The following is a 17270-nucleotide window of genomic DNA, read 5'->3' on the forward strand; positions in this document are numbered from 1 at the left end:
TTCTAACTTGTATAATTTAGACAGGATAAATTTTTATGGAGAGCAAAATATTATAAGTTGTTTAAGGTTTGAGTTGATTTATTCACGAATAATATTCCTGTCTGTTTTACCATTCCTACCAAAGATATTTCTGTCGACTAAATAAAAATTCCTTCTATTTAAAATTTAAATAGAACTTGAACAAATCGATAGTTCATAATATCCACGCAGACTTGCGTAAGAGCGGGAGTTATCCGTTTTAACAAGCAGCGTATTGCACTGATCTGAAATAGCTGTGTGTGTATATATGTAGATATGTATGTATATGTATATATATGTTTATATATGTGTGTGTGTATGTATGTATATATATATGTATTTGTGTGTGTATGTATGTATGTGTGTATGTATTTATGTGTGTGTGTATATGTATGTGTATATATGTAGATATATATATATATGTATGTATATATGTGTATATGTATAGATATGTATATATATATATGTTTATGTGTGTGTGTAAAATATATATATATATATATATATATATATATATATATATATATATATATAGTTCTATATTGTATATAGTTATATATTGTATACTGTGTTTTATTGCCTAATCTTTCAAAGTAGCAACTTCCTTTTAATATAGGACATGCCTCATCGAAACGGTAGTATTTCACCAATGGCATTAAGTTTATTGGATTAACAGAAAATATGCAATATACATCATAACAAAATTAGACAGGTGCGTACATTTGGGCACCCCAACAGAGATATTATATCAATACTAAGTTGAGCCTCCTTTTGCAAATATAACTGCCTCTAGATGCCTCCAATAGCCTTTGATGAGTTTCTGGATTGTGGATGGAGGTATTTTTTTTTTACCATTCTTCCATACAAAATCTCTCCAGTTCAGTTAAATTTGATGGCTGCCGAGCATGGACAGCCTGTTTCAAATCGTCTCATAGATTTTCCATGATATTCAAGTCAGGGGACTGTGACGGCCATTCCAGAATATCGTACTTCATCTGTATGAATGCCTTTGTACATTTCAAACTGTGTTTTCGGTCACTGTCTTGTTTGAATATCCAACCCCTGCGTAACTTCAACTTTGTGACTGATGCTTGAACAGATATCACAAGAATCTGTTGATATTATGTTGAATTCATCCGAGCTTAGACTTTAACTAGGGCCCCAGTCCCTGTACTAGCCACACAGCCCCAGAGCATAATGGAACCTCCACCAAATTTGACAGTAGGTAGCAGGTGTTTTTCTTGGAATGCGGTGTTCTTCTTCCACCATGCAAAGCGCTTTTTGCTATGAACAAATAACTCAATTTTTGTCTTATCAGTCCAAAGCACTTTGTTCCAAAATGAATCTGGCTTTCTAAATGAGCATTTTGGATACAGTAAGTGACTCTATTTGTGATGTGAGTGCAGAAAGGGCTTCTTTCTCATCACCCTGCCATACAGATGTTCTTTGTGCAAATTGCGCTAAATTGTAGAATGATGTACAGATACACCATCAGCAGCAAGATGTTCTTACAAGTCTTTGGAGGTGATCTGTGGGTTGTCTGTAACCATTCTCACAATCATGCGCATATGCCGCTCCTGTATTTTTCTTAGCCTTCCAGACCTGGGTTTAACAGCAACTGTGCCTGTAGCCTTCCATTTCCTGATTACATTCCTTACAGTTGAAACTGACAGTTTAAACCTCTGAGACAGCTTTTTGTAGCATTCCCCTAAACCATGATACTGAACCATCTTTATTTTCAGATGTTTTGAGAGTTGCTTCGAGGATCCCATGCCGTCACTCTTCAGAGGAGAGTTAAAGGGAAGCACAACTTGCAAATCACCACCTTAAATACATTTTCTCATGAACTAATCCAACAAATCTGATGTTTCAAGTAATCAGTATTGAGCAGTTACATGCAATCAAATCAGCAAAATTACAAGGGTACCCCAATTTTTGCACAGCCAGTATTTCACATTTGATTTAATTTCATACAACTAAATACTGCTTCACTAAAAATCTTCATTCAGGAAACACCCCAGTACTCAGATGTTCCTAGGAAATGAAAGACATACCACTGTTACCTTTTTTGCTGAAATTAAATTATTATGCAGGATGAGAGGGGTTCCCAAGCTTTTTCATATGACTGTATAATAAAAACATACATTTGATTTGAGTCTGTAACAGCCAGTGTAAATGTACGGGACTCGTAAAAGTAGATAGATTGTTCCCTCAGACTGCCAACTTCTTCTAATGACCAGTCTCCCCACAACACCCTTACCACAAACTGAAATGGCCCAGTGGCAAGTCCACCTCTGACCATCAATGTAGACTGTCCATAACAGAACTAAGTAAAGAGACAACTAAGGAAGCTACACATAGAAAAAGCTGCAGGGCCAGATGGGAGTCAGCCCCGAGTTCTTAAGGTCTGTGCTAACTTTGTGGTGCTCTCTGTCACTTGTTCTGTCTGTCCCTAAGGCTTCAGAAAGTGCCACTGCTGTGGAAAACATCCCGTATTGTTCCTGTTCCAAAGAAAGTAGGTACCTCTTCAACTAATGACTACAGTCCAGTCGCATTTACATCTCACATCAAGAAGACCTTTGAGAGACTGGTTCTGGACTATTACAGGTTCTGTTGTACTAGACCCCACAGACCCACTGTAGTTTGACAATCAGACGAAGTGCAGGATTCAATTATCTCTCTGTTTCAAAAATCTTATTTCTCACCTGGACAAAGCTGAGAATTCTGTTTTTTGATTTCTCCAGCTAGAGGTGCGTATGACAACTCTGTGATGGCCAGTGTGATTTTCTAAGCTGTGGTGTTACTGGGCTAGTAACACCTCTTAAAAGACAGGCCCATCAATTCAGCAAGCTAATTAAAAGGGCAAGCTCAGTTATATGGCGCAATCCACACTCTCTGGAGGTGGTAGCGAATGACTGAATTAAAACAGTGCCATTATGAACAATGTTACACATCATTTCTCTGACACAATAACACAACAACATTAACATAACTTTCATCCAACCAATTATTTAGCAGAAGCATGTCAAGAAACACTATTGGGGCTTCTTCTTACCAACAGCAATACACCTACATAATGCCTCACTGTGACCCTGACAGCTAAGTCAATTTTCTTGCGTTATAGTTATTCCAGTGTGTGTTTTGACCAAAATTGTGTATATTTTTTTACTTACTTACCTATTTATTTTTTTAAAAATCTGTATTTCCCCTTGGCGACAAAAAATTCTCCCTTTCTCTTATTGCAAAATAAAACTAATTAAAATCTCACCTTTTGTAGCTTTACAATTATTTTTGTTTTCTCATTTTTGCCCAGATAGTCTGATAATTTCTTTCCCCTCTGTAATTCCTTTCCTGCCCACCACAGCTGTGACTCTGACTCTTCAATTATTTGCAAGGCCATCTGAAACAAAATAAAAAGAGGAATGACTTATAGTGTAAGAAAAATTATTTGCAGATGTCACTGATATCTGCTGAAGGTTTTTTAGAAAATTTTACACTCTGCCCTTAAATAGATTTTGTTAGAATGTATACTCTTGAAAAAACTGATTTCTTACTGTAAACGAATCACCAAGCATACGAGTTGAGACACAAAAATTACCAGACTTCGGGCTTTCCTGAAAAACTGTCTGGAGGTCGGCTAGACATAAATCATGGAACTATATCCCATCCTACACGCCCTCTCAAACTGCCAACTGGCTAGGTATATCCTATGAATAGCCCAGTCAGTATTTGCACAACAATTGCTACATGAGTTGCCGCAATAATGCCGGGTGAAAAACTCGAACAGAAAATCAACATCAAATTTCTCGTGAAATTGAACGGCCACAGAAATGTATGAAATGATAAAAACAGTGCATGGTTATAACAGTTTATCTCGCACACAAGTTCTTGAATGGCACAAATGTTTCAAGGAAGAACAAGAAAATGTGAAAGATGTTCAACGTCCAGGACACCCACACTCGTCTTGGACAGAAGAAAACATTAAAGCGGTGAATTAGATTGTTCCAAATGGTTGTACTACTTTTTCCGTAAAGTACTTTCTGACTGACAAAAACATTCCTGTCCTCGATCATCCTCTCTATTTACCCGATTTAGCTCCCTGTGATTTTTACTTGCTCCCGAAAATCAAAAGTGACCTGAAGGGAACACATTTTTCTTTAATGGATGAAGTGAAGACAGAAACGGCAAGCCTGTTGAAGAGCCTCAAGTAAGAACACCTCCAGCACTGTTTCAATCAATGGAAGATACGTATGGAGCGGTGTAGAGATAGGGCAGGGTAAATATATAGAAGGTGACAATGTTTAGAATGCTTTAATTCATTAATAAATACATTTATTTTTGTGTCTTACCTCGTATAGTAACTAGATTCTTCATTCAAAAAAACTAAGTGAATTTGAACAACCCATCCAGGGTGGTGAATGTGGCCTTCTTGCAACAGGATTCCTCTAGAGGAAACTGCCAGTTTCACTTTCGAGAGAGCCAGGATAGAAATATATGAGGCTTGTCAGAGTTTCTCCAGTAATTCATCGCATCGGGTACGCATCAATTTTGGAAATTTTATTCAAGTATCTAAAATCTATACACAACTGAAAAGAACCATTCAGTTTTGGTAACAGAACAACTGTCTCGTGAATCACACCCAACTCAAGCATCTGTTTTACCTCATAGTTTACCGCAGTCCTCTTTGCTTCTACTATACGATATGGGAAGGGAACACATTTTTCTTTAATGGATGAAGTGAAGACAGAAACGGCAAGCCTGTTGAAGAGCCTCAAGTAAGAACACCTCCAGCACTGTTTCAATCAATGGAAGATACGTATGGAGCGGTGTAGAGATAGGGCAGGGTAAATATATAGAAGGTGACAATGTTTAGAATGCTTTAATTCATTAATAAATACATTTATTTTTGTGTCTTACCTCGTATAGTAACTAGATTCTTCATTCAAAAAAACTAAGTGAATTTGAACAACCCATCCAGGGTGGTGAATGTGGCCTTCTTGCAACAGGATTCCTCTAGAGGAAACTGCCAGTTTCACTTTCGAGAGAGCCAGGATAGAAATATATGAGGCTTGTCAGAGTTTCTCCAGTAATTCATCGCATCGGGTACGCATCAATTTTGGAAATTTTATTCAAGTATCTAAAATCTATACACAACTGAAAAGAACCATTCAGTTTTGGTAACAGAACAACTGTCTCGTGAATCACACCCAACTCAAGCATCTGTTTTACCTCATAGTTTACCGCAGTCCTCTTTGCTTCTACTATACGATATGGGCACAGCTATACATTAAAACCAGGCTCAATCACAATCTTGTGTTCACCAAGTTCACTTTAGCCAGGGAACGATGAAAAGACAACAGAGTTCCTTCCAGTCAGGGACAGTAGCTCATCCTTCTGTGTGTCCATCAATAGCAACCTCAGTTTGAGAGATTTCAGAACCAGCAGGCACCACCTGCTCATTAGGGTCATGGCACTCCTTCAAAAGATTAACATGTGAGATTTGAACGGGCTTTCACTGGCCGGGAATCCTAAACTTATAGCTCACAGGGCTCATTCGTTCCTCCACCACCACAGGACACAGCCATTTCACCAGAAACTTATATGGGTCAGATGGGAGCAAAACAAATACCCAATCACCCTTTTTTGAATTTGCAAAGTTTGCTTTTCCTATCATAATTACATTTTTGTGCCTCTTCTTTATGTTGCTGAGGCACCAGAGTGATAGAGGACAATTTAGAAATATGTTCCTGTAGCGAAACAACCCAATCAACAAATTTCACCCTGTGAGTATCAGTGTAAATCACCATCCATTTTTCCCAAAAAATATACAGTGGGTACGGAAAGTATTCAGACCCCCTTCAATTTTTCACTCTGTTATATTGCAGCCATTTACTAAAATCATTTAAAAAAATGTTTTCCCTCATTAATGTACACACAGCACCCCATATTGACAAAAAAAAGAATTTTTGAAATTGTTGCAGATTTATTAAAAAAGAAAAACTGAAATATCACATGGTTCTAAGTATTCAGACCCTTTGCTGTGACACTCATATTTAACTCAGGTGCTTTCCATTTCTTCTGATCATCCTTGAGATCACCTTCATTTGAGTCCAGCTGTGTTTGATTATACTGATCGGACTTGATTAGGAAAGCCACACACCTGTCTATATAAGACCTTACAGCTCACAATGCATGTCAGAGCAAATAAGAATCATGAGGTCAAAGGAGCTGCCTGAAGAGCTCAGAGACAGAATTGTGGCAAGGCACAGATCTGGCCAAGGTTACAAAAAAAATTTCTGCTGCACTTAAGGATCCCAAGAGCACAGTGACCTCCATAATCCTTAAATGGAAGACGTTTGGGACGACCAGAACCCTTCCTAGAGCTGGCCGTCCGGTCAAGCTGAGCTACCGGGGGAGAAGAGCCTTGGTGAGATAGGTAAAGAAGAACCCAAAGATCACTTTGGCTGAGCTCCAAAGATGCAGTCAGGAGATGGGAGAAAGTTGTAGAAAGACAACCATCACTGCAGCTCCCCAATCAGTCAGGGCTTTATGGCAGAGTGGCCTGTCGGAAACCTCTCCTCAGTGCAAGACACATGACAGCCCGCATGGAGTTTGCTAAAGGACACCTGAAGGACTCTGAGATGGTGAGAAATAAGATTATCTGGTCTGATGAGACCAAGATAGAACTTTTTGGCCTTAATTCTAAGAGGTATGTGTGGAGAAAACCAGGCACTGCTCATCACTTGTCCAATACAGTCCCCACAGTGAAGCATGGTGGTAGCAGCATCATGCTGTGGGGGTGTTTTTCAGCTGCAGGGACAGGACGACTGGTTGCAATCGAGGGAAAGATGAATGTGGCCAAGTACAGGGATATCCTGGACAAAAACCTTCTCCAGAGTGCTAAGGACCTCAGACTGGGCCGAAGGTTTACCTTCCAACAAGACAATGACCCTAAGAACACAGCTAAAATAATGAAGGAGTGGCTTCACAACAACTCTGTGACTGTTCTTGAATGGCCCAGCCAGAGCCCAGACTTAAACCCAATTAAGCATCTCTGGAGAGACCTAAAAATGGCTGTCCACCAACGTTTACCATCCAACCTGACAGAACTGGAGAGGATCTGCAAGGAGGAATGGCAGAGGATTTCCAGATCCAGGTGTGAAAAACTTGTTGCATCTTTCCCAAGAAGACTCATGGCTGTATTAGCTCAAAAGGGTGCTTCTACTAAATACTGAGCAAAGGGTCTGAATACTTAGGACCATGCGATATTTTAGTTTCTTTTTTAATAAATCTGCAACAATTTCAAAAATTCTTTTTTTTTTGTCTCTCAATATGGGGTGCTGTGTGTACATTAATGAGGGAAAAAATTAAGTTAAATGATTTTAGCAAATGGCTGCAATATAAAAAAGAGTGAAAAATTGAAGGTGGTCTGAATACTTTCCATACCCACTGTACAACACCTCCCATGGTCACCTGACAAATAATAGTTCAAATGGACTTAAACCAGTAAATGCCTGAGGAGATTCATGAACAGCAAACATGAGAAAGGGTAACACCGTGTCCCATGATATTGGGTCATCATGTACTGGGTGCCACCATGAAAAGCTTTGATTGCTGACCGATTTTGGTACATGCTTCTCTTACACAGAAAAACTTCACACTTTTGTGCATTTCCTAATTCTCTTTAATGTTCATTGCGCTTCTCACTTACACTTTGGCATTTTCTTCACCAACTGTTTCAACTTCAAAACATAGCAAACCAATATGGTTAATTGAAAAAACACACCCACATGCAAATTTTAAATGTATTTATTCTATGGATGACCCATTGCATCCATTGAATGTTCAAGAAGGAGTATACAATATTAAGGAGAATCAAACTGTAGCACAAACACAGTATGCATGTCCATATTCTGGAAACTGACTCACATAGCCAGGTGCTTAGCTGCAACTTGTGCTTGGTCTACAGCAACAGGCAAACTTGTATCCTATCCATCATGATAACAACAAACCACTAATAATCTACTGAAGCTATTTAGGCTTTTGAATACAAGTCCTCACACTGCAACAGGCCCAATTCACTTTATAACTCCAAATCACAATACATCATATCACAGGTTGCAAGCCACTGTGAAGGAGGCCTTTCTATTAACATAAATTTTTCTCTGGCTCTGTATTTTTACCTTCCTTTTGAATACACAAATATCTGCTACCAATTTGTATTTGCATGTCACCTCTGAATTCTGCTACATCACTATATAATGCTACCCTCCCATTCTCCACATTTTTTGCATTTGAATCTGCTTTTAATTTCTGCCACTGCATTTCAAGGTCAATGTATCAAGCAAATACTTGGCATAGAGAAAAGTTTTAATTTCTCTACATCCCAGCTAAATTAAAAACAGAATCTACAGTAGTAAACCTAATGATAATCACTGTGGATGGAAACTGAAATAGATGTATTCTATTAATATAATTCTGAAGACCCAGTAAATGGCTGCACCTCTTTGTTTGACTATCCCTTTTAGGCAAGTAAGATAATCCAAAATATATCTATCACAATATTTGTAATTTAAAAAAAAAAAAAAGGAGAAAAGAAAAAGGAGTGGTTAGTATTCTACTAGTTGCTTCACCAGCCTTGTTCACCATACCATTGTTAAGAAAAGAGCTCCCTGTGTATTCATTAAATATTTTTATTGTATTGCTCAAAAAAAAAAAAAAAAATCAAAAAAATGTTTTGTGTTGCAATTAAGCTCCCAAAGTGTGGTGCAAGTCATTTGGGCTCTAAGCCCAAGCATGTAAAAAGTTAAAGATGCAGATAAGTGAGAAAATAAAAGAGTTAAACGTCAGATCTGAATATCACCAGTCACTGTCAACCATGACCAGCTGGATGGAGACATTGAGGCTGCTGATTTCATCGTTGATCGCAGCCTTAAAGTTAAATGTCAATTCACCTTTCCTATGCTGCTATACCCCAAGATGTGTGGCCAGTTATGCACAAGGTGTCCGACAAATGCTCAAACGGGCATGCTCAAAAAATACACGTGTAATGCCACGAATGTTTCTCAAACAAAACAAGTGCACTTTTATTCAAAACTACCTGTATTACCGAAGAAAAAAGAAAGCAAGTTACAGTAGGCGATTGATACGACAGCTTGCATGGTGCAATGCTAAGAAGTGCTGATTTTCATTCCGTGCTATATAAAATCATCACATTCAAATATTAACAGTTCCCACACACCCAAGGACCGTCCTTCCTACATTTACGACACGTGTACTTGTTGCCGTGTACACACCTCTCTGTGCTATGGTTTCTATTACACTGAATGAGCACCTGACACTGTACTTTTCTTCCCTGGGGGAAGGTCCCGCATCAGAGAATTTCCAGTTCCTGCATAAATTCACACCCGATCTGACGCTGTTCGTTTTCAAATAATATTGCATTAGTGCGATGATATTTTCACATATATTGTCTCTTTCTTTCAGGTGTGTAATATAAACCACAGCATAGAGAGAAGTGTGTACATTGCTTCTTACAGGAAAAGACGATGGAAAAAGTGCACTTGAATAAAAGTGCACTTTTGTTATACTTTTACACCAATATATGTTCCTGTGTTTGAACGACGCGGGCAGATGGGGAATGTCTGATGATTGCATATAGCGCCGAAGTTACTGGTCTTTACCATTCTTTCCTCTGCGTGTCCTTGAGTACAAAAGAAACAGCATACAGCAACATGCGGGGACTGGCAGGAACACTCAATAAAACTGAATAAAAAGAAAATCAAGTGACGATGAGATGAGAAGAAGGCAGCTTCGCCAGCGTTTGTGTGTCAGAACCCTGGGAATGCGGGGGGGGGCTGGGGGGGGGTTTGGCGTTAGTATGCATCGTGGTACACTGCAGAGCTATAGCGCGTCTTTAGTGAAAACAGCCGTGTCAGTTGGTGTTGTATGGATTGATTCTGAACGCGACTGAGAGAATGAAAAGTGAATAAAAAAAAGCTAACCTTTACAAGGATCATAAATTGCACCGGCAGTTACAGACTGAAATCAAATGTATGCTTTTATTCTAAAACAGTGAGACTAAGAGCAGTTTACTTCTCAAAATGGATGGGCACAGGATCGAACTCGTGACCTCTTGATTCCCAAGCGGTGGCTGAGTCTATCGAACCACAGAGGAAGACACAATAAAGTGCTGTCAATGTCGCATGTTTAGGCGGCTTTTTGTTTCTGCAGTTATATTTTTGAATAAAAGCGCAATTGTGTTATTCTTGTGAAAATGTTTCTTTGCTATTTGGACTTCAGGCTTCATACACTATATAGTTTATGCCTACATTTTGTCATCTACTACTAGAATATAAAAAACGTTTGTTTTAACAATGTGTTGACACAGATTACTGTAGAAACGGAACAGACATGAAATGCGTGCGTTCCAAATAACGATCTATTATTTCCACTCTAAAACTCCACTTCACTCCCAGATACTCAATCAAGCTGAAGTTCGTGCACGTTCTAAATTGGTGGGGGATGGAATAGCCGGCTGCTCCAAGCTTCACTTTATCAGTACATTTAGAAGACAAAGGACGCTGGCGGAGAGGTGTGAAGGGATTTAAGAAGCAGTTTAAGGTGGGACGGAATTACGAGTTTTTTCGTAGGCTCTGGTAATTCTAGTGTTAACAGTTGTCCCTGTTATTAATAGAGTAAAGGGTGGGTTGTAAACAGTACAGGGAGGGTTTAAAAAGTCCAAATACACGTTAAATAATTAAATAAATATGGTGTCCCTACTTCGCGGAAATTCAGTTATTGCGACCGGCCTTGGAACCACGATAAACAAGGGATTACTGTATAGCAGTGTTCTCCCCAGAAATTTTTTCCAGCCGGGTGGCAAGAAAAAGTAGCCGGGTGGGGCAGGACGGGGAAATTTGGTGGTGGGGAAAATTAAATGTGCACTATTTTTATTAGTTAACTATTATTAATTATTTTCCAAAGCTCAATATGACTTCCTTTTTTAAGGTTTGACACTTGTGCCAGAATATTTTTATTAAATTTAAGAAGTATCCAATTCAGGATCCTGCAACCCTAACAAAAATTGTAAATAACAATTGTTATGACATAAACCAAGAGGCACAAGTATTGATCTGGGCCCTGCAAGGAGATCACTCATCGTACACTGTCGTAGTGACTGTACTGCAAAGTCAGACAGCCATCTAGTGTCACTGGCCATTTTCAGCTTAATCTGGGGAATGTTCAGAATATTCTGAATTTCCGTTAAACCAGCCATCCTAACTGAAGAATTTTGGAAGAAATATTATAGCTGCCTTAAGATGTTCAGTTTTGTTAAATAAGGTACAGCAGCTGCTGCTTGTGCATTTGCAAGGGCCAATCAGCAGTTTACACTGTGGCGGTTGACCAAGAGTCCAGATGTTTTATCTCCAAGCAGTTTTGCTACACCTTTCTTTTTCCCAATTATAACAGCCACTCCATCTGACCCTAGTCCAACCAGATTAGTAGTTTTCAAGCCTAGAGTGTCCAGAGTCTTACTCAGAGTGTTGGCTATAGTCTCCTCTTTGCCATCAATCATATTGCGGGTTGATTCAAAACTAATTCTGACCTCTTTAGTGATCTGGCAAACATATTTAATGTAAATAATTAAATGTATTACATCTGAGATATCTGTGGTTTCATCACACAGAATACTGAAAATCTTTTCTGTGTGTGTATATTTTTCAGTACGTTAGATTTTATTTCTGAGACATCCAGCAGCTCTTGCATTATTCTTTTAGAGGTGTAATGTGCATTTTTACCAATATTAAGATATTGTAAAAAGGAACAACCTTTTTCTTTACAGCTTTTCACACCACGTTGTATGTGGCAACTCATTTTTTACCAAACAATGCATGGATCTTAAAGCTCCCACAAAGGCATCTCTCTGTAAGTTAACATATATACAGATCTTTCAATTTGACCGATTCCAGTTTACGCAAGAACACACTTTCAAAAAAAGGTCAGCAGAAGATTCAATGTGCGTTTTACTTTTTTCATGGTCCAGCAAGCTTTTTTTTCCAGAATTCTTGTGTATGTATGCGTTTGTATACATTTACCCAAAGTAACCCCTCCTTGGGGGGTGTTTGTTTATTTCATGCACAATGAGCACCACATAACATTTTCTTTGACCATTAGCCAATCAAAATCATTAAATCATTGTTTTTGCTGGATAAGCGGTGCTTAGATTTATCAATTGGCAGAGTGTGTGCTGAAGAGACTTCCCCTAAAGGACCAGCCTCTGCAATGTCTTTGTCTGAAATTGCCACATGAGGAGTTGACGCCGCACCGTCATTAGTTTGTGACCTCTCTTTTCTGAAATATCTGAGCAGTGTTGTTTTCTGAACACTTCTTTTGCTCATGTTGGTAAAACGTTTGAAAAAAAATTAACCTACCTATGAATAAGACTAGGCATGTCAAACTCCCTACCATTGGTGGGCCACTTCGACTGCCATACATGCGTCAGCAGGCCGCACTGTAACAAATACTATTATACTAAGTTACTGTAGCTTGGAGTTTGTGGGGTGACTATAGGTGGGTTTGTAGGGCAGTTTTATGCACAATTTACATTTATATTATTATTATGTTATAATTTAGTAACAGAAATTATACAGCTTACCATAATGCCAAATCAGTGAGAGCCCCGAGATGTTTTCCTGCAACCAGACAATCCCATCTGGGGACGATGGAAGACAGTGACAAGCGAAGTGTGTTGCTTATGTTCAGACTACTCCGTAATCTCGTTTTGGTTGCTGTCACTGTAGAAAACGTGCATCACTAAGATAGGATGTTGGAAACGGAAGCAGCTTCAATAGCTTCTTTCATTTTATTTTAATCTTCTCCTGTCTACAAGTTATGCTGACGAGAATTTTTCTTAGCATTTCCTTGCGATAATACACTTTCAGGGTGTGAATGATGCCCAAATCCAGTGACTGAAGCACTGCTGTGCAATTGGGTGGGAGGAATTCAATGTGAACATTATCTAAATGCGGAAGCATGTTGTGGGCAGCACAGTTATCAATCAGAAGCCAAATCATCTTTTTCTTCTTCATATTTTGAGGTTTCTGAACTCTTTTGGGATCTGGGATACCCCCCACCCAACGGGAACGACACGCTGAAGTGTGTCCTAAAGTGCTATTGCTGCGATCTGTGTGAGATTCTTTGTCCGGGTCCCAAGAGAGTTTAAAAACCTTATATTTTCTTGAAAGAGTGCCACATTAATAGGAATGTTTCTTAAATGAGCATCACTGAACCACATAAAACGGCTTTTCTGACGTCTTCAAATGCAGCAGTAAGCATACGTTTACAACCCGAGATTTTTCTTCTTTTTTCCATATAATAAAGACATACAGTGGTGTGAAAAACTACTTGCCCCCTTCATGATTTCTTATTCTTTTGCATGTTTGTCACACAAAATGTTTCTGATCATCAAACACATTTAACCATTAGTCAAATATAACACAAGTAAACACAAAATGCAGTTTTTAAATGATGGTTTTTATTATTTAGGAAGAAAAAAAAATCCAAACCTACATGGCCCTGTGTGCAAAAGTAATTGCCCCCTTGTTAAAAAAAAAACCTGAGTTCAATTTCCGTAGCCACCCCCAGGCCTGATTACTGCCACACCTGTTTCAATCAAGAAATCACTTAAATAGGAGCTGCCTGACACAGAGAAGTAGACCAAAAGCACCTCAAAAGCTAGACATCATGTCAACATCCAAAGAAATTCAGGAACAAATGAGAACAGAAGTAATTGAGATCTATCAGTCTGGTAAAGGTTATAAAGCCATTTCTAAAGCTTTGGGACTCCAGCGAACCACAGTGAGAGCCATTATCCACAAATGGCAAAAACATGGAACAGTGGTGAACCTTCCCAGGAGTGGCCGGCTGACCAAAATTACCCCAAGAGCGCAGAGACGACTCATCTGAGAGGTCACAAGACACCCCAGGACAACGTCTAAAGAACTGCAGGCCTCACTTGCCTCAATTAAGGTCAGTGTTCATGACTCCACCATAAGAAAGAGACTGGGCAAAAACGGCCTGCATGGCAGATTTCCAAGATGCAAACCACTGTTAAGCAAAAAGAACATTAGGGCTTGTCTCAATTTTGCTAAGAAACATCAATGATTGCCAAGACTTTTGGGAAAATATCTTGTGGACTGATGAGACAAAAGTTGAACTTTTTGGAAGGCAAATGTCCCGTTACATCTGGCGTAAAAGGAACACAGCATTTCAGAAAAAGAACATCATACCAACCGTAAAATATGGTGGTGGTAGTGTGATGGTCTGGGGTTGTTTTGCTGCTTCAGGACCTGGAAGGCTTGCTGTGATAGATGGAACCATGAATTCTATTGTCTACCAAAAAATCCTGAAGGAGAATGTCCGGCCATCTGTTCGTCAACTCAAGCTGAAGCGATCTTGGGTGCTACAACAGGACAATGACCCAAAATACAGCAGCAAATCCACCTCTGAATGGCTGAAGAAAAACAAAATGAAGACTTTGGAGTGGCCTAGTCAAAGTCCTGACCTGAATCCAACTGAGATGATATGGCATGACCTTAAAAAGGCGGTTCATGCTAGAAAACCCTCAAATAAAGCTGAATTACAACAATTCTGCAAAGATGAGTGGGCCAAAATTCCTCCAGAGCGCTGTAAAAAGACTCATTGCAAGTTATCGCAAATGCTTGATTGCAGTTATTGCTGCTAAAGGTGGCCCAACCAGTTATTAGGTTCAGGGGGCAATTACTTTTTCACACAGGGCCATGTAGGTTTGGATTTTTTCTCCCTAAATAATAAAAACCATCATTTAAAAACTGCATTTTGTGTTTACTTGTGTTATATTTGACTAATGGTTAAACGTGTTTGATGATCAGAAACATTTTTTGCGACAAACATGCAAAAGAATAAGAAATCAGGAAGGGGGCAAATAGTTTTTCACACCACTGTATTCACTGCATTTGTCATTCCAACAGATTGCACATCACAAACATTAACACTGTTAGTTTTTTCGTGTCTGCCATTTCTATAGAAGGGTGACAATGAGTTAAATTCAAATGGTTGTTTTTCAAATGTTGACGAGCAATAAGGAAAACGTATCACTGAAAACCACAAAAAACAAAAAAACAGCAAAAAAACAGTATGAGGAAAGTTCGAAGAAAGAACATTTCTTGCAATGTTTCTGTTTGGGGATCGTGCAAATGTGCACAACTGAGCTGCGGCCACAGCCAGAACTAACTGCTCTGTGGAGGACTCATTCAAGCATTTCAAGGTCACTTCGTTGTAGTGAAAGTATCTGCTGCTGAATGTACTTCGTAGTAATGAGATTTCTATAGACTTGTGTCATATGAGGAAACTGTCAGAAACATACAAATACTTCATTGTAATACTCTCTCACTGCAGTCTCTCTCCTCTCTCTGCACCGCTGTAAAGCCCCACCCGCCTAGAGTTCTGAAAAGTGTCCTCAGTGAAGGGGGCTGTCTTTTTGCTGTAGCCCCTAACTGAGTGAGTCTCTGTTGCTGGCAGTTCTCTTGCGGCCCGGTAGTGGGCGACGGACCACAGCCTAGCACTTCAGTTGCGACGTCACGGCTACAACTTTACTAGCAGATGACGTTTCCGGTACCGTAATGCCAAGGGAAAACGTGCTTTTATCAGAAGGCAGAAGTAACAAAAGTAAATAAGTAACAACAAAGATGCAGAATGATTCAATCACAAACGATAGTAATCATTTTGTACAAGTTTAGTGCTAACTAGGATCTGTCATGCGGGCCGCACAGATTTCTGTTGTGGGCCGCATGTTTGACATGCCTGAATAAAACTTTTGAGTATGAAAGGGACAGCCTGTTGGATATTCAATTGACACTTGCACTACGGCAGGTACGCATTCTCGACACTGACACTTTAATCTCGACGCTTATGTCAAGAATAAAGTCGACATTTCCACTTTATTCTCGACGTTTATCTCAAGATGAAATTCGACATGTTGATTTTATTCTCGGAGTTTGTCATTAAAGTCGAACATCATAAACTAAACTTCATCTTAAAATGAATGTTTAATTTACCAGATTTTCTCAAACCCTGTCATAAGTTATGTAGAAACATGTCGACTTTATTCTCGTCATAAGCATCAAGATTAAAGTGGAAATGTCCAGAATAAAGTCAACATCTTGACTTTATTCTCGACATAGTTTTTTTTCTTCACTTTGTCCATATTTTTTTACACTTCTGTACAAAACCCTCAGCAATTCAGTGACAAAACTTTTGCTCAAGACACAGTGTGTGTTGCAAGGGTTTCTGCACAATTTTTGCAATATGGACACAGGTCCAAATATGAGCAAATATAAGAACAGCAGGTGGGGTCACTTTAAACAGGAACCAGAGTAAGTACTACAAGGATTTTTGCACACAGAACACAACTAATGCTTAAACAACTGTATACACATATATATATATATATATATATATATATATATATATATATATATATATATATATATATATATATATATATATATATATATATATATATACTGCTCAAAAGAATTAAAGGAACACTTTTAATCAGAGTATAGCATAAAGTCAATGAAACTTATGGGATATTAATCTGGTCAGTTAAGTAGCAGAGGGGTTGTTAATCAGTTTCAGCTGCTGTGGTGTTAATGAAATTAACAACAGATGCACTAGAGGGGCAACAATGAGATGACCCCCAAAACAGGAATGGTTTGTCAGGCCACTGACATTTTCCCTCCTCATCTTTTCTGACTGTTTCTTCACTAGTTTTGCATTTGGCTACAGTCAGTGTCACTACTGGTAGCACGAGGTGATACCTGGACCCTACAGAGGTTGCACAGGTAGTCCAACTTCTCCAGGATGGCACATCAATACGTGTCATTGCCAGAAGGTTTGCTGTGTCTCCCTGCACAGTCTCAAGGGCATGGAGGAGATTCTAGGAGACAAGAAGTTACTCTAGGAGAGCTGGAGAGAGCCATAGAAGGTCCATAACCCATCAGCAGGACCAGTATCTGCTCCTTTGGGCAAGGAGGAACAGGATGAGTACTGCCAGAGCCCTACAAAATGACCTCCAGCAGGCCACTGGTGTGAATGTCTCTGACCAAACAATCAGAAACAGACTTCATGAGGGTTGCCTGAGGGCCCAAATGTCTACTGCCCTGTGCTCACTGCACAGCACCGGGGAGCTCAATTGGCATTTGCCATAG

The 17270-nt window shown here is 39.2% G+C and overlaps 1 protein-coding gene across 1 annotated transcript in view; it reads right to left on the reverse strand.

Moving 5' to 3' along the window:
• cfap298 (cilia and flagella associated protein 298) overlaps nt 1-17270 on the reverse strand; it is a 103380-nt gene that overhangs the window by 38174 nt on the left and 47936 nt on the right. The window contains exon 2 of the mRNA XM_039744920.1: nt 3287-3418. Within this exon, the coding sequence (XP_039600854.1) occupies nt 3287-3418 (132 nt within the window). The remainder of the gene's footprint in view (nt 1-3286; nt 3419-17270) is intronic.

This window comes from Polypterus senegalus, chromosome 2 (assembly GCF_016835505.1).
Source record: "Polypterus senegalus isolate Bchr_013 chromosome 2, ASM1683550v1, whole genome shotgun sequence".
In the NCBI taxonomy this organism is placed as follows: domain Eukaryota; kingdom Metazoa; phylum Chordata; class Cladistia; order Polypteriformes; family Polypteridae; genus Polypterus; species Polypterus senegalus.